This window comes from Rhinolophus sinicus, chromosome 4 (genome assembly GCF_057876585.1).
Source record: "Rhinolophus sinicus isolate RSI-liver-muscle chromosome 4, RSI-T2T, whole genome shotgun sequence".
Taxonomy (NCBI): Eukaryota; Metazoa; Chordata; class Mammalia; order Chiroptera; family Rhinolophidae; genus Rhinolophus; species Rhinolophus sinicus.
The window spans coordinates 48890188-48908278 of record NC_142504.1 but is presented as its reverse complement, the minus strand read 5'-3'; the positions used below and the strand labels follow the sequence as shown (position 1 = coordinate 48908278).

At 40.6% G+C, this 18091-nt stretch overlaps 1 protein-coding gene across 3 annotated transcripts in view; it reads left to right on the top strand.

Moving 5' to 3' along the window:
* PUS7 (pseudouridine synthase 7) overlaps positions 1-18091 on the top strand; it is a 51346-nt gene that overhangs the window by 17746 nt on the left and 15509 nt on the right. For 2 of the 3 annotated variants that reach the window (XM_019745387.3, XM_074340599.2), the window contains 3 exons: positions 3918-3935; positions 5418-5529; positions 7328-7405. In XM_019745387.3, the coding sequence (XP_019600946.1) occupies positions 3918-3935; positions 5418-5529; positions 7328-7405 (208 nt within the window). The remainder of the gene's footprint in view (positions 1-3917; positions 3936-5417; positions 5530-7327; positions 7406-18091) is intronic. The other variant, XM_019745388.3, reaches the window with a different exon arrangement.

The window sequence follows — 18091 nt, the reverse complement described above, 5'->3', positions numbered from 1 at the left end:
AAAGTTATTTCTTCTCCCTTCTCCCCTACCAGTGATGGCCCCTGTTAATGAAGAGTTATTTCCACATATATTAGAGCAAAACAAGAATGTATAACAAAAGGCTCTTCAAATCAGTAATGCTTTGTCAGTATTCTCTTAGGTTAATGCTGTGAATGGATGAAGCCTTAATTGTTTATAACTGTTCTTCTAGTGAAATGAGAGAGTATAGGAAAAATGGGAGCAGAAGTAAGGTTTAGCTGTGGCTAAGAAAAGATAATGAAATCAGTAAGTCTGGATAGTAACATAGAAACGAGAAACCTTGAGCAGTTAGGGAGAAGGTGGAGATTGGAGGCCACTTCTCAGTGGAAAGCAAAAAGAAAAGAGATATGTTTTAGAACGACCTGAGGGTACGAGTTAATCACTTCTCAATCCACAGACTAATGAATGGCTTGGGTGCTGTATGCTTCTGTGACGTCAGAGTCACAGTATAAACATTACCTTAACAGCCATTCTTCAGCTGGGTTCTTCAAGAGAATTGAGCCCCATGGAAAATGATTGAGTGACTATTTTTTCTATTCTCCCAAGACTGGCACATAACTGGTAACTATTCTGATGTCCAGGAGAGAAGGTGACTTGCTACCTACAGCAAGAAGCCTTGGTGCAGTTTTAATTCTCTCAAGGGAGCCAGGTGGAGAAGGGCTGCTAGGGAGATGTTCTAGAGAGGCCATCCGTGGTAGCCAGCCACCCTCTTGCAAAGACAAGAAGAAAAGGCAGGGTCTTGTTCTGCTAAGTGTGGTCGTGAGGGAACAGATTGAAAGGAGCAAAACCTGTATTGTTTTGACTGGTTACTTCTTGGCAGTGATCATTATTTCTTCTTAGAGGATGCCAGGTTTTACGCTCTGCAGGGAGGGAGTTAGCACACTTACAGGTGGCCGTTACAGTTTTCCTACGCTTTCCCCTCAAGCAAGTGTTGCCAGATCTTTCATGTTCTGTCTTTATCCACATTTTCTGTACTGATGCCACACCCACCTTTCTTTTTTTCAAATAAATTCTCTTTTAAGTATTTCCAAGTGAGATGCCGCGCTCTGTGTGACATGCGGCACTGCTCCCCATTTCCCTTTGCACGTCTTCAGTAAAATATGAATTTCTCGCTTTAAAAAGAGGCACGAAGGCAGGTCATATTGGATCGATGCTTGCATAGAGATCAAACCTCTTGTGCTTGAGGTGTTGTAGCATTTAGTCAAGGATGGACTACAGGTCTGCCATCTGAGCTCTGCTCTCCCACCTCCTCATGGACCCTGACAAGCACTTCAGAGTCTGCATTCATTTTTTTATTGCTCTAGCTCCCCACCTGCAAGCTGAGAGTGGATTAAAGTAAACACCATTGGAAAAGTAGGGAGAGCTGGTATCCAGAAACTCTTGTTCATGCTCCTGCAAATAGAACCAATGACAATGACAACATGTCCTCCTGGGCCCCTTTGCCTAGCATTTGAATTAATCAGCTTTTAAAACTTCATTGCAAATTTACGTTAATAATATTTTTAGTGTCCGTTTACTACCAAACCCTAATGTAAATTGTTATTGGTGGGTCATGCATTATCTAGCAGATTTGCAATATTCTTAACCTAAACTTTTCTCAAATAGAGCCAAACAAATTACCAACTATTTTAACTTAGGCATTGTTTTGTGTGTTAGTCCCATCTGATAGACAGGACACACTGATTTATTAATACCTACCAAAGCATATATATGATATTTATCTGAAACGTTCATATAATTGTTATATGTAATCAGATAAATTGATTAATATTTTGAGATAGATAATCTATATTACAAATACCTCTAAGAACTTTTTAAAGACAAGTAGAAAAAACAGAATTCTGCCATGTGATATGCAGAGCTCCTCCATACTTTCTGAAATGAATGTTTCCCTGTAACTAAGAATCCACAGAAACTCAGATGAAGAGCCAGACAGATAAAAAGGAAACGTCCGCGGAGAAACTAGTGTGTTGGAATCCACAGGAAGAAGGAATTCCAATAGTTAGAGTGGTTAGCATTACAGATACGACAGCAAGACAGAGCTCTGACTCTGAAACATGTCTGTCAGTTTTTAGCAACATAGAAATCATTTTGTGTCTTTGCCAGAGCAGTTTCGGTGGAACAAGATTGGAAACCAGTTTACATAGTAGGTTGAGATGAAAGGCAGTAAATACAGACTGCTTTTTCAAATAAGCTATAAAGAGGAGGAGAAAGGAAAGGAACATGGTTAAGGAGAGGAGACATAGGCTTGACTGTGAAAGGAAAGAGCCACTGCAAAGAGAGGGTGAAAATTCCTGGAGGAGAGTGAGAATGGATGGAGCAGGATCCCTGAGGAAGCTGCAAGGTTGGTGTGCAGGGGTGCAGCAGTGGAAATGGACTTGAATAAGAAGGAAAGAATGTTCTGCATGCCACCCCATCCTGTCATCTTTCTCGAGCTACAAACATTTTTCCCTCCTTATTCATGAGGGTCTCTGTGCGTAGTACATGAATCTTCCAGAATGTGGTTTCTTTTATTTGGGTTTATTTCTACTACATTGGGACTGCTGTATCAGACCATCAGAAGGTTGTTTCCTATTATCTCAGCCTGAGAATTCTTTGCATTAGCATTTAAATCAGAGTGTCTCAAAAGTATCTGAAAATTATTTTAAATTCACTTCAATTTTAAAGCTACATATATTCTACTTAGCATTCTAAGGATTTGGAGTTTTATAAAGTTAAACAGACTGCCCAAAATAAGTTGAGACTCATTGATTTTCTGGTACTCAAAATAGTCCTAGTTCATCAGTGCATACGCTTACTATTTTATATACTGAGTGCACTTAGAAAAAGAATCCTTGTGTCTGTTATTTGTAGAGGAGATAATTGTATGCATGCTCAGTGCTTGGATTTGCTAATAAAAGATGCATGCTTCTGAGCCAAAACTCATACTCGGTTGTCATGGTTTCTCTTAAGGTATAATAACATTTTTGTAAGTCTTGTGGCTTCATTTATTTCTTGCCATTGTAGTTCATTGTGAATGTACTGAAGGGGTAGTTAAGGAAAAATGTAGCTACACTTCATCAACTTTTATCACTAGTAGTTTTGTAAACATTTTATGTACCCATCAACTATCTTTCAAGATTATTAACATTCTGTTGTTTTTGTTTTTTCTATTCCTTCCACTTTTTTTTTTCTTGTTGGAGCAATTTAAAGAAAATTCTATGTAGCACTTCATTTCACTCATTAATGCTTCAATATGAATCTAACAGACATGGACTAAAGCCCGAAACCATTATCACAAAATCAGCAATAATGTCTTAATACCCAGTACCCAGTGCATGTTCAGTTTTTCCCTGATTGTCTCAAAAATGTCTTTTACATCCAAATGACTTGTTCAAATAATGATACAAACAAGGTCAGGACATTGCATTCAATGGATAAGTCTCTTAAATCATCTCTTAAAACTTATTTAATCTGTTAGTTCAAGAACTGTTTTAATTACTTGCAGTCTCACCACCAAAAGTTAATCACAAAGAGCATTTTGGTACATGTCCTCCCATAGTTGAGAAAACAGATCTCTAGATGGGGAAGGATTTTGCATCCAGTCTTAAACCTTGGGCTACATGCAGTGGATACAGACAGTACAGGTTGAGGATGAGCTGACACGCCATTGTGAGGGGATTGAGACAGGGTAGCTTGTACCTATAGGAGCGTTTTCTTCTCATTCACTGTTTGCCTCTGCGACATTCCATTGTTAATGTCTACATGGCTGTTAACCCACCACATTCTACCAGGAGCTGTAGAAGTCCTCGGTAGAAACTTTCCATGCGATCATTTGCATGTTCACCTCGAAAGCACTGGACTATTATTATAAATTAAACACTGCTCTCTTGTGCTCTTTATGCTGTACATTCGGACAGAGGTCAGAACTGCAGCAGGTAAGAGGGGTTGGCGCTTCATGTAGGTAAAAGGAAATGCCAATGATTTTTGTCACAAGTGCCAAGTATAGACAACTTTGTTTAACTGTAGTGAGCTGGAAAGAAAACCCAAAGTAATATTCCTGTTCACAGTGTTGTGAGGAATTCACACCAAGACCCAAAGAAATACATGTAATACTTTTCTGTGCAAGACGGAAAAGAGTCATGTTCATATTTATCAGAAAGGAAAAGCGATTTGCTAAGCATCTGTGCTCGGGCAGTTTTCCCAGATGGTTTATTGATTAATTTGTTCTTTACATTGTGGCTTAAATCGCTAACCTACAAAGCAGTGCTATTGCCTTGACAGAGCCAGGGCTATTTCAGCGCTAGAAGTTTCTTATGTCTGTAAAGATGGATGCATGAGTTAATGCTAAAGGATTATTTTAGGGACAGAGAGAAAGGAACATTTTTAAAAGAAGATTCTTTTCTAGGGATTGTGTGAGATATTTTTTCACAGTTTTTCTTTCATGGAGTTATAGAAATCAAGTGAATGAGATGTATTCAAATAACACCTGCAGCTGTGTCACAAAGACTCACAAATATTAATGTACAACCTCTGGGAAGTGCCGTTGTAACTTACATATTTTCCCAAAGTGTTGATTTTTCAGAACGCCCTTTGGGCAGCTTAAATCTAAATCTGAATATTGTTTAAATATGTTTCTAGATTATAGGATAATTAAAATGTTCATTTAAAAGAACAGTTTTAAAAATCAGGTTCTCTAAAGTCTTGAAATGCTTTATCGGTTTCCAAAAAGTCGAAAGTAGCAGTAACTCAGAAGTTAACATTTAACCTGGCTTAATTTTTAATGTTTCCTTTTCCTCAAGAATGACAATTAGGTCTTGAATGCCAGCTGCTCTCTCTGTCACATAGACATTTGTAAACTGTCTAGGATTAACTAAATTTTCGTGATGGAAGTGGCTTTTGCAAAATCTAACCATGTCACTGAAGCAACTCCTTACAAGTTTTATCCCTATCCCAAGTAAGGCGTCCATCCTATCTGTGTGAACAGCTGGGGATACGGGGCAAGGCTGCAAAGTCCAGCATGACTGCTGTTCCCTCAGGCTGCATGTGTTCAGGAGAGCCAGCAGGCCCACCCGTCAGACATGTGCTTGTCAAGTAGCCCCACCAGGGAGTGGGGGACCCCTCTGCGTTCCTCTCTGTGAGGATTGCTGGTTAGTCTTAGTCATTCGTCACACCACCGGCATTTCGGCTTTTAATTTTAAATCTGGAGAGAGAACATGAAGTATCCAGTCACACACAGTTTAACACCTGTAGGGCACACAGCAGTAACTACTTAACCTGTGTTTCTTGTCAGACTGGATCTGATTTCTCACTCAGAGGTTCTCCAGCAAGAAATGAGCTTGTAGGGTTTCATAAGAAAAAGCTCAGACAAGTCTTATTACAGTGTATATAATGTTTAATTTTGTTTGTTTGTTTTTAAGATCCAAGAAAACATTCTTGGCCAAAATCTAGGGGAAGTTACTGCCACTTTGTACTGTACAAGGAAAACAAAGACACCATGGATGCTATTAATGTGCTTTCCAAATACTTAAGGTTGGTATCTTTGTCTTGTGTCTACACAAAAATAAAATGCAGAAATTTATCTTCCTCTTTCTTTCTTTCTTTTTTTTTAAAGTTTATTGGGGTGACAATTGTTAGTAAAGTTACATAGATTTCAGGTGTACAATTCTGTAATACATCATCTATATATCACATTGTGTGTTCACCACCCAGAGTCAGTTCTCCTTCCATTACCATATATTGGTATTTTCCTCTTTCCATGCTAATGAAAAAGAAGCGGGAAAATAGTCAAACAGATGGAAATATGCCTCCCAATTATAGTTTTCTTCAACAATAGGTGAATTAATTTTTTTAACCGCCTTGTATATTGCCCATGATTTAAGATGGAAATTCTGTAAGTAAATAGTTCACCTATAGTAGAGAGTTAGCAGTCCACCAACTGAACATAAAAACTAACTTTCTTCCCTGAAAGCCTACACTTTGATGTGGTTGCAGAGGTTTGCTTTACTAAACTGTATGTTCTTAATTCTTGGAGATTGACTAGATTGAAAACCTGAGACCTAAGGATGGGCCAGGTGTCAAAGAATTTTTTTTAGAAACAGGTGCAGGCCCCACATAAAATCTGTATGCAATGGAAATTTGCTTTCTAATATATAGTTAACTCAGTTTAAAGATGGAGCACAGTGCCTTAGTTTGCTGTGGCTGCTATAACAAAATACCACAGACTGGGTGGCTTAAAGAACAAACCAGTTTTCTCACAATTCTAGAGGCTAGAAGTCCCAAGATCAGGGTGTTGGTAGGTTTTGTTTTTTCCCGGAGGCCTCTCCTCAGCTTGCAGATGGCCGCCTTCTCTCTGCCTTCACATGGCCTTTCCTGTGTGGTCTGTGCCCCTGGAGTCTCTGTGTGTCTGAATGTCCTCCTCTGACTAGGACACCAGTCAGACTGAAGGAGAGCCCACCCAGACAGCCTCATTTGAACTTCATCGCCCCTTTAAAGGCCCTGTCTTCAAATACAGTCACCTCCTGAAGTAAAGAGGGTCAGGGCTTCAACGTACGAATTTGGAGGGAACACAGTTTAGCGCATAGGACACAGTATCCTATTGGGTAACACTGTGTTTTACTCTGGCCACTAGCTCTTTGGGACAGAGTCGGGGGTGCCTGGTCTGTACCTGAGCCCGGGCGAATAGACTGTTCTTGACAAAAGGGTAGCCAATGGGAAGGGAGTTCCTCTGAGGTCTGGGTCAGGGATTGGAGTTCAAGAAATCCTTCCTGTTTTTTCCCCCGTTAGTGTGGAGCCGTTTTTATAAAATACATCTTGCTAAACTAGCTTACTTAGATCTTCATATCCAGACTATTCAGATCCCTGTTTTAGCATTTGGCTTTTTTATACAAAGAAAAAACAGCATGTATTTATAGGAAGTTCACATCATTAACTTTTTAAAAATTAAAGGTGAAAAATTTCCAAAGTGGTCCATTATAAATCTAGCATAAGTTTTTCTTTACCTTCATAGTTATGTAATATAATAAATTGCATATGATCGATAGGAAGTACATCATTTCGTTCCCATTACTGGCTAGCCACGTCTTTGAATAGCATGTTAGTCACTTAGAGTCACAAACATTCTAAGTTGAGTGCTGCTAAGAAGGTAGTTGTTCAGGCATCATTTACTGTCTTGTCTTGCATAATAATTAACATTTTAAAATAAAGTTTCTCCTTATTCTCCTCTTATTCTATTATGATTTTAAGTATATTTATTTTGAATCTCAAATTATGAGAAATGTGATTTCCTCATGGTATGTGACTTCAGTTGGTTTTGGTTTTGTCTTAACAGAGTCAAGCCAAACATATTCTCCTACATGGGAACCAAAGATAAAAGGGCCATTACTGTTCAAGAAATTGCTGTTCTCAAGTAAGTAGAGTGTACATGTCGGAGTGCCTACTGCAAATATCCTAGCACCAGCTTTCAGAGCTCTCAAATTTGCTTTGTGGGGTTATTTAAACGGTGTCTCTGCCTATTCAAGAAATTATTTTTATACTTGTTTTTTTCTTCTCATCTGTCTTTCCTAATGTTTTTACAGTAAACAGATACTGTTTCTAAGAGATTTTTCTGGTAGAGCCAAGAGAATAAGTGCTTCTTTCTCTCTTTTGTTCATTCATTATTAAATATAAGTTATTTAAAATTTAATTGGAAAACAGTGAGTGAGCGCTTGTTACACACTGGAGACATACAGATGAAAAAGGTGGCTTCTGCTTTTGAAGCAGTTATTTAATGCAGCAGACAAGTAAATCAGAACTAATCACCCAGTAAGATAAATGTTAACATAGAGGTATATTTGGGGTATTAGGTTAGACCTCACAACAAAGCATGAGACTCATTGTGGGGGGCAGACTGGGGAAGGCTTTCACAGAAAATGGGATGTTTTAGTTTTCATCTAGATCAGGGCTTCTCAGTCTCTTCACTATTGACATTTTGGGCTGGATAATCCTCTGTTGTGGGGGTCGTCCTGCTCACAATAGGACATTTAGCAGCAGCCCTCGTCTCTACCCACTAGATATCAGTGGCACTTTTCCCCTTCCCTCTACATGTGACAGCTAAAAGTGTCTCCAGACATTGCCCTTGAAGGGCAGAATTGCCCCTGGTTGAGAACTACTGGTCTAGATTCTAGAAGGATTAGTAGGAGTTCCCTGGGGATGGTCTAGGATTATTTATTGCAAACCAAGAAAACAGCTTGTGGAAAGCCACTGGAAAGGAATTGGGGAGAATAGCACATTTGGTACCTGGCAGGTACTTCAGTTGTGTGGCGCACAGCTAGAAATAAGGCTTGAGGAGTAGGCAGGATTCCGATCCTGGAGGGCCCCGTAGGGCGTGTAAGATAAATGACTGGAGATCCATGCTATTGCCACATTCTGAGGAGGGAGAACAGGGTCTGAACCCAGTGAGTTCAGTGAACGTAAAAGGAAAAGATGAATTTAGTAGCTGTATGGAATCAGACAAACTCACACTTTCATTTTAGTGCCCCCCGGGGAAGGAGTGGTAGGAGGGAGAAATAAAGAGGCAGGAGGAAACTTTGGAGGGAGATGCATTATCTTGAATGTGGTGGTGATTTCATGGGCTTAGTCACATCTTAAAACTTGCACATTTTGAATATGTACAGTTTACTGTATGTTAATTATACTGTAATTAAAAATAATCATCTATGTTTGCTATCCCCACTTAAAATAAATACATATATTTATTTGTAATTCCCCTATCTTTTCAATAAAGAATTTGAAGTGGCATCTCCTCTTCCCCCCACAATCCCCTACAATCTGGTTTCTTTCCCATCACTTTTCGTTTTTTTAAAGAATTATATTGTGTTTTTTTCTTTTTTTTTTTTTTCTATTGGGAACAGGACTTTATTGGGGAACACTGTGTACTTCCAGGCCTTTTTTTTTTTTTTTCCCAAGTCAAGTTGTTGTCCTTTCAATCTCAGTTGTGGAGGGTGCTGTTCAGCTTCAAGTTGTTGTTCTTTCAGTCTTAGTTGTGGAGGGTGCAGCTCAGCTCCAGGTCCAGTTGCCATTGTTAGTTGCAGGGGGCACAGCCCACCATCCCTTGTGGGAGTCGAACCGGCAACCTTGTGGTTGAGAGGATGCGCTCCAATGAACTGAGCCATCCGGGAGCTCAGCGGCAGCTCAGCTCAAGGTGCCATGTTCATTCTTAGTTGCAGGGGGCGCTGCCCACCATCCCTTGCGGGAGTCGAGGAATTGAACTGGCAACCTTGTGGTTGAGAGCCCGCGCTCCAACCAACTGAGCCATCCAGGAGGCAGCTCTGCTCAAGGTTCCGTGTTCAACCTTAGTTGCAGGGGGCAGAGCCCACCATCCCTTGCAGGACTCGTGGAGTTGAACTGGCAACCTTGTGGTTGAGAGCCCACTGGCCCATGTGGGAATCAAACCGGCAGCCTTCGGAGTCAGGAGCATGGAGCTCTAACCACCTGAGCCACCGGGCCAGCCCGCTTTTGTTTTTTTGTTTTTTGTTTTTTTTTTATTTTTTATTGGGGAGTATTTGAGAACAGTATGTTTTTTCCATCAGCTCCAAGTTGTCGTCCTTCAAGCTAGTTGTGGAGGGCACACAGCTCACTGGCCCATGTGGGAATCGAACCGGCAACCCGGTTGTTCAGAGCTTGCGCTCTAACCAACTGAGCCATCTGGCCGCCCCTCCCATCACTTTTCTGATTCACTTGAAATAATGCTGGTATTGAGCTCCTAGTTGCATCCTAGTGGATTTTCCAGTCCTTTTTTCCCTTGACCTTGGGACAGTGGTATGATGTAGAAGTAAAGGCAGAGTGAGAACATCTCTTTGTGACTTTACTATCATTGTGTGCAAAGGTTGATGTGTTTGAAAGAGCAGGAGAAGACCCCAGAAAGAGGTGGTGTTCCTCTGTTCTGACGTGTTCTCGTCGTCTTCCTATGTCACATGGAATGTGGACTCATCTACTGAGAGTGAAGGGGGCAGGAGTTGGGAAGGGACCTTGAAAAGAGTGAAGATTTGAAACAGCCTCTGTGGGAAATGGGCCAGTGAGCTGGCCAGAAATCTGGAGTGGGGGAAGCGACTGGCGTTAGGGCTCAGGCCCTCTTGTGCTCTGTGGATGTGAGGCACGGTGCTTTCTCTTTCGTATCTAAAACATCACCGCAGTCAATTCCTGTGCTTTCTGGCTGGCTCTGTGAAACTTTCCACCTAAAGTAAAATTTAAATTAGTTTGTTTTGTTTTCAGCACAGAAGAAACCAGGTAGAAAATGAAAGTTCGGCCATAATTGTACTCCCTCAGAGATTGCCTTGCTCATGGTTTAGTATATTTTTAGTGGGGAACCCTTTCTTTATAAACCAAAATAGTATTTATATAAAGTGGTTCTTGTGAACAATAAATGATGTATTTCTTTCCCTGCTAGTACATAGCAAAAGATGTTTAAATATGTGGCTTTAGTCTAATTTATGAACTATTACTCTATTTTTTAATGTTTACATTGTTTGCCATTTCTTGCTATTATACGCAATTCCATGACCGACGAGTTGGTAGCTAAATCTTGGCACACATCAGTGATAACCTCATTAAGAAAATCTTAGCACAGGAATTAATGATTTAACGGGAGTGTGAAATTCTAAGTTTTGGGTTTTTGATAGCAAGACCTAATTGCCCTGTAGAAAGGTGGTACCAGTTTATCACCTTTATTCTACTTCTCCAGAATTCTCCCGAACACGTTATGATTGTTTTTTAAAATCACTTGCTAACTTGAGGGTCAGAAAAGATATCTCACTAACTTGTGTTGCATTTATATGATAGGAACTCCTTGACTATGAAGAGTGAAGGTGATTATTTCCCCTCTTGGTCAGCCACCAGGTGTCACACTTGATCACGAAGCTGATCAGTCTTCACAGACTGTTGCTGCCTTTATATCTTCCTGTTGACTTAGTAAGAAACCGTGTCAGGTACCTCAGTGTTGGCCTTTGGAAAGCACAGAGCACTTACCTCACGGATGCAGGCTACGCCCTTGGTTTGCTTAATGGATACGTGGGGCCGGGCAGATTGGCCTTTTCCCATGAGAACTGTTGAACAGGATAAACCCACTCTGCCCTGCAAGAGTTTGAATTATTGCTGAACTGATCAGTCCTAGGGATAAGCTGCATTTCTTTTCAACTTCATGTAATTCTCCAAAGTCACCCAGTAATTTTAATAGGATCTCAGGCAAGAACGGCCTCATTCAGAATAGTGTGTTTCTTTTTCTGCCTCTTCCTGCCAGTCTCCTTTCTGAGCCTGGGCCAGTATTTCCCTGGCGTTCGTAATAAAGGCTTTTTGTACAACATGATGCTTAGGTTGGCTTCTGATGTTTAAAAGTGATATTGTGGTATTCCCAAGTTATTCACAGAATTTGCTATGAATTTACAACCAAAAAGCTTGATCCAGGGTCATCAAAATTCAAAATTGTGAAGGGTTTCATGAAGATATTGTCAGCTCCATTCCGTCGGTTCTCAGGGAGCACCCCCACTAGCAAGAACTGAATAGAGCTCCTGCTTTCTGCTGTGCCCGTGGGATTCAGAAATACATGTCTGTTGTATATTCAAAAATACACGATAGAATATGATTCGGCCTTAAAAAGGAATGAAGTACTGATGCATATTACAACATGGATGAATCTTAAAAACGTATGCTAAGTAAAGGAAGTCAGACACAAAAGGCACATATTATATGATTCCATTTATGCGAAATGTCCAAAATAGGGAAATCTATAGAGATAGAAAGTAGATTAGTGGTTGCAGAGGGAATAGGGTTACTAGATATAGGATTTCTTTTGGGGGTGATGGAAATTTTCTGGAATTAGATAGTGGTGACAGTTGCACAGCATTGTGGATATACCAGAAGCCACTGAATTGTACGTTTTTAATGTTTAAAATGATACAATTTTATCTAAAAAAAAAAGAAAGAAAACACGCAGTCAGGCACTTCTATGGCTGTCAGGGAACAGTCTCCAGAATCTCTCTCCAGAGCTGCCACATTGCCTATCTGATTCCTTTTTACCTCCTGACTCTTAAATATTCTGTTTGTTTCTACAACAGTAGTTACTGACCAAAGAGTTCTGTCCTCCTGTTCATCACTCTGTTCATTCCAGTCTTCTGCTTTCTGGATTCTTTGGGATACAGTTTCTGCATTAATTTACACCGTGTGGTCCACCATTGTCCCCATACATCTGAAGTCAAAAACATGGTGCCTCTGAGCAGCTGCCCCAGGACTGGACCAGACCTGCTTTGCTCCTGTTGGGTCCTCAAGTTGGCCAGGGATTGAGGGCAAGGAGGGAGGGGCAGGAAGTATGAGCTTCCATTTCCCAACTTCTCTGGATAGTTTCCTACATTTTATATTCATTGATGGGGCAGTGACAGATGTTTTTGTCCTCAAGAAATTTGGTCAGGCTGCTTCTGCGCATATTGAACCAGATGTACACATTGAACCAGGCAGAAATGGGCTGATTGATAATGCATCGAGGAATTGAGGGTCTTCAAGAAGTAAAGGGAAATTTCAGCAAAGAAATGAGAATTCTGTGAGATGAACTGGCAAGCTGGTATTACATAGGTGAATCTTAAACAATTTAACCAGCAACAGCATAATTTTAACTAGGGAGTAGGATAAAATTTCCCCATGCAACTTCATGTACTGTTGGGACTTGAGAGGCTGCAGAGCAGGGTGCATACCTCTAGGGCTGCTTCCAGGATGAGCTCCTTTGTTTCCATAGACCAAGCACTTTGGGGCAGAGCCTGCCTTGCAGGCCCAGTGTGCAGGATCCACAGCCAGACCCTCCCCACTCCTATTTTTAGGCAAAGCTGGAACATGGCTCCTGAGAGCATGAGCCAAAAAGCTCAGCAGAAACGAGCTCAAGGACCAACGCTGAAAAACTGGCAGAGTCTAGAGTGGTACAGAGAGAAGTATATTCTTCAACAAAGTGAAGCACAAATACCTTCTGTCTAGTAGTTCTCAGAGTAGCTGTCTTTTCAGAGGAAATCGGAATTTAGAAAAAGTTAAAAGTAGTTTCTTAAACACAGTGATGTACTATGTGACGTTGTTTGTAATTTTTAAAAAATTGTGAAACAACCCAAATGACCCAAATTGGAGCATCTTAAATAAAATGACTGGTTAAATAAATAAGTAAATTCCAACTGACGAATTATTTTTTACCGTATTAGATTACTTCTAATTTTTTTAAAAAGAACCTCTTTCCTAAAATACAGTGAGATGAATGCTGTCATAACAAAATATAAAAATATTATGGGGGCCGGCCCGGTGGCTCAGGCGGTTGGAGCTCCGTGCTCCTAACTCCAAAGGCTGCCGGTTCGATTCCCACATGGGCCAGTGGGCTCTCAACCACAAGGTTGCCAGTTCAATTCCTCGAGTCCCACAAGGGATGGTGGGCTGCGCCCCCTGCAACTAGCAACGGCAACTAGACCTGGAGCTGAGCTGCACCCTCCACAACTAAGACAACAATTTGACTTGGAAAAAAGTCCTGAAAGTACACACTGTTCCCCAATAAAGTCCTGTTCCCCTTCCCCAATAAAAAAATAATAATAATAAAAAAAAAGAGAGACCTTTAAAATTATATATATTTTAACATGACAAAATATGAAAATCTCAAATGAAAAGCCACTGTGTTATTTAATGGTGAAATACTAGAAGCATTTCATTTAGAGCCAGGAACTAAATGAAGATGTCCACACTTATTACTACACTTTATCATTGTTCTGGACATAATATATACAAACAAATAAAATTAAGAAATAAGTGATGTAAAAATTAGAAGGCAGATGGCCAAATTGCAGTTTTGTCAATGATATCATTGTTTCTATTCAATAATATGGTTGACAAATGAGTTATACAAGATAGGAAAGGTTAAAGCACAAAAATCAACGTGCAGGGGCAGCCAGATGGCTCAGTTGGTTAGATCAGGAGCTCTCAACAAAAGGTTGCTGGTTCAATTCCCAAATGGGGTGGTGGGCTGCGCCCCCTACAACTAAAGATTGAAAACAGCAACTGGACTTGGAGCTGAGCTGCGCTGTCCACAACTAGATTGAAGGACAACGACTTGGAGCTGATGGACCCTGGAGAAACACACTGTTAAAAAGTACATCACTACTGTAAGCCCAAAGGAAACAAAATAAAAAGTACCCTTTTACTGTAAACAACAACTGTGAAAGTACTCTACTTACACTTGGGGTAATTTTTTTTTTTTAAGACTTTATTGGGGAAGGGGAATAGGACTTTATTGGGGAACAGTGTGTACTTCCAGGATTTTTTCCAAGTCAAGTTGTTGTCCTTTCAATTGTAGTTGTGGAGGGTGCAGTTCAGCTCCAGGTCTAGTTGCCGTTGTTAGTTGCAGGGGGTGCTGCCCACTATCCCTTGCTGGAAGCGAGGAGTCAAACCAGCAACCTTGTGGCTGAGAGGACGCGCTCCAACCAACTGAGCCATCCGGGAGCTCAGCAGCAGCTCAGCTCAAGGTGCTGTGCTCAATCTTAGTTGCAGGGGGCGGAGCCCACCACCCCTTGCTGGAAGCGAGGAGTCAAACCAGCAACCTTGTGGTTGAGAGCCCGCTGGTTGGGGTAATTTATTTTGAAAAAAATAATCTCTGACTAAGGATTAGGACTTAGGATACCCTTTCTAAGTATGATTTAGATCCCAGGGCTATTAAAAAGAAAAAGACTCCTGACTTTAAAATTTTCCTGTATAGTCCTTATTTACGAAAGAATGCCAACTAATACAGGAGGGATGATCGATATAGAAACACACTCTTTTACACACAGTAATATTTGCTCCAAGCAGCATTATCCTTGGGTACCCAAACAGCTGGATGAAAGACTGGGAGAACGACAGGGTAGTCACACAATTTTAAAAATGTCACCCCACAGATTACTAATTAAAAATAAAGGGAAAGGAGGGAATGGTACGTTTACCATGGAAAAACCTAGCAAATACCATCCTGACCCAATGATTTATCATCATTAGTGATGAACAAACTGAATCTGTTGCCTTTAGCTGTGATACACTGAAAAGGCCACTGCATCAACTAAGTAATATTCCTACTAAAAGGTTTACCTGAGTTCATTATGAGGAAACAGTCAGACAAATCCAAACGGAAAGGCATTGTATAAAACAGCTGGCCTGGATTCTTTCCAAGTCAGATATCGACATAAAACAAAAAGCTAGACAGATCCAGGTGTTAGCTCACGGGAGACATCACAACTGCAATACGTGGTCCTTGATTAGACCCTGAATTTGAGGAGCTTTTAGAAAATCTAAAGGGTGTCATTGGGATAATTGGGCGAGTTTGGATACGGGCTGCGTATAGTAATGTCGAATTCATGTTTGGCTTCCTGAGTTGTCCCCACAGTGGTTCAGCAGCAGACTCGGCTTGTTCTTAGGAGATACACACTGGAGTTACTTAGCGTAAGGTAGCCCGATGTCTGTAACTAGCACTCAAATGGTTCAGTAAAATATGTAGGTTTTACATTTGCCTGTGTATGTATCGGTGTATGTGTAATGTATGGTTCTCGATATATCTAGAGAGAGAGGGATAAAGTAAATCTGGGGAAAATATTAACAACTGGTAAATCTAAATGAGAGGTATAAGGTGGTTCACTATAGTGTTGCCAGTTTACTTCAGTTTTTAATTGTTTTAACAAAGTTGAGAAATTTTCCAAAGTGTAAAATACTATAAATAAAGAAAACTTACATAATGGGAGATAAAATAGGTGGTAAAGGGTAGATTTCCTTAATATATGAAAACAGAAAAATATTACAATCCAATAGAAAAATCGGTAACAGGATGAACAAGCAGTTCAGTCAACAAATGAAGAAATGTCTAACCTCACTCACAATAAGGAGCACACAAGTAAAAACCAAAATAAAATATTTTAACTTACCAGACTGGCAGAGCTCAAAAACATTTATAGTACGCTGGGTAAGGCAACACAGGGACGAGGCCTAGGAGCTTACCTATTCATGGTGTGAGTGTAAATTGATGTAACCTTTTTGGAGGGCAAAAAGGGTTAAAATTTAAAATCCACGCCTTCCACTTCTAGGGATTTATCCCAAAGATACACGTATATAGGTGCACAGAGAAGTATGTATAAGGGTATTTGCTATAGAATTGTTTGTATACGAAAGGTCGGTAGCAATTGAAATGTCTATCGAAGGGGACTGGCCACATAAAGGGTCAGTGTCCATGCAGAGCCGCAGCCATGCTGTGCATCTGTACAAAGAATGAGGCAGCCTCTGAAGTGCTGGATGGACAAGGCGATCTCTGATACATATTTTTAAGTGAAAAAAGCAAGATGCTGAACAATTTATAATATAACAAAATTTGTTTTTTAAAAGGGAGGATCTGGAGGCTGAGTACATGGTTGTGTTCACTTTCATCAAGTAGAGCATTTATGACTTGTGTACTTTTCTGTATATACAACATACAAGGTGTGATAAAAAAAATACAGTGACTATTTAAATTTAAAAACTTTTATTACAGTTAAAGCCACATTGCCATTAATCCCCCTCAAAATACTCTCCCTTGCTTCAAACACACTTATCCCATGGTTTTTGCCACTTTCTGAAGCAGTTCTGGAAGTCCTCTTTCGTGAGTATCTTTAGTTGCTCTGTCATGGCTGCCTTGATGTCCTGAATCTATTCAAAACGTTTACATTTCGTGGTCGTTTTGACTTTGGGGAAGAGCCCAAAGTTGCACAGTACCAGATCCGGTAAATAAAGTGGATGAGGACACACCATAATGTTTTTAATTGACAGACATTGCCGTACCAGACGCGATGTGTGACACAGAGCCTTTCCATTGTGATCAAAAAAAGCCGCCAGTGGGCCATCGGTTGGCTCAGTGGTTGGAGTGCAGTTCTCATAATACTAAGGTCGCCAGTTCGATTCCCACATGGGCCAGTGAGCTGCACCCCGCACAAGTAGATTTAAAACAATGACCTGACTTGGAGCTGAGCTACACACTCCACAACTAGGTTGAAAACAATGACTTGACTTCGGACTGAGCTGCCCGCCTCCCCCCACAACTAGATTGAAAAACAACGACTTGACATGGAGCTGATGGGTCCTGGAAAAACACACTGTTCCCCGATATTCCCCAATTTAAAAAAAAAATTTATATGCTGAATGCTGCTGCCAAGTGCTATCCAACGGAAAGGCAGGGACCTTCAGTATGGGAACCAGCGTGTTGAACCTTAGTAACAGTGTGTGACAACTTGTTCATTGCACTCAGTCGGGTGTGAGCTACGGTTGAGAGGTGTGTTTTAAAGTATGTGGTAAATCATCCTCCATCATGACAGCGCTCTGTGTCACACATCGCTTCTGGTATGGCAATTTCAGTCAAATGAAAACATTATGGTATATCCTCATCCACCTTATTCACCAGATCTGGCACCATGTGACTTCTGGCTCTTCCCCAAAGTCAAAATGATTCAGGACATCGAGGCAGCCATGACAGTGCAATTAAACACACTGACGAAAGAGGACTTCCAGAACTGCTTCAGAAAGTGGCAAGAACGATGTGATAAGTGTGTTCGAAGTGAGGGAGGGAGTATTTGGGGAGGATTAATGGCAATGTGTCTTTTACTATAATTTTTTATAATTTAAACATTCATATTGTTTGATCACACCTCGTATGTGTCTTTATCTAACGTGTGTTTAAGAAAAAAGAACGGGAGGCGATTCAAAGTTAGATGCTAACAGATTATCTTTTCAGGTGATAAAACTATAAGTTGTTTTCTCGATAGTTTTCTGTATTGTTCCAAGTTTTCTGTGGTGAGATCCCCTTGCCCCTCACAAAAAAAGTAGAAAGTTCCACAGATACCATTCCATTCCTAATCAGGAAGCACATAAGTACATGTGGCTTTAAGAATGTTCACATGGCCCAGCTTACATGATTCCAGTAGGACCAGGTACCATTATGCCAGAGGAATGATCCAGAGGGACATGGAAAGTTTGCCCATCCACCCGCTGCACACCTTTCTTTTCCCACCATCATAATTTGGCTTTTTCGGGCTGGCCCGGTGGCTCAGGAGGTTAGAGC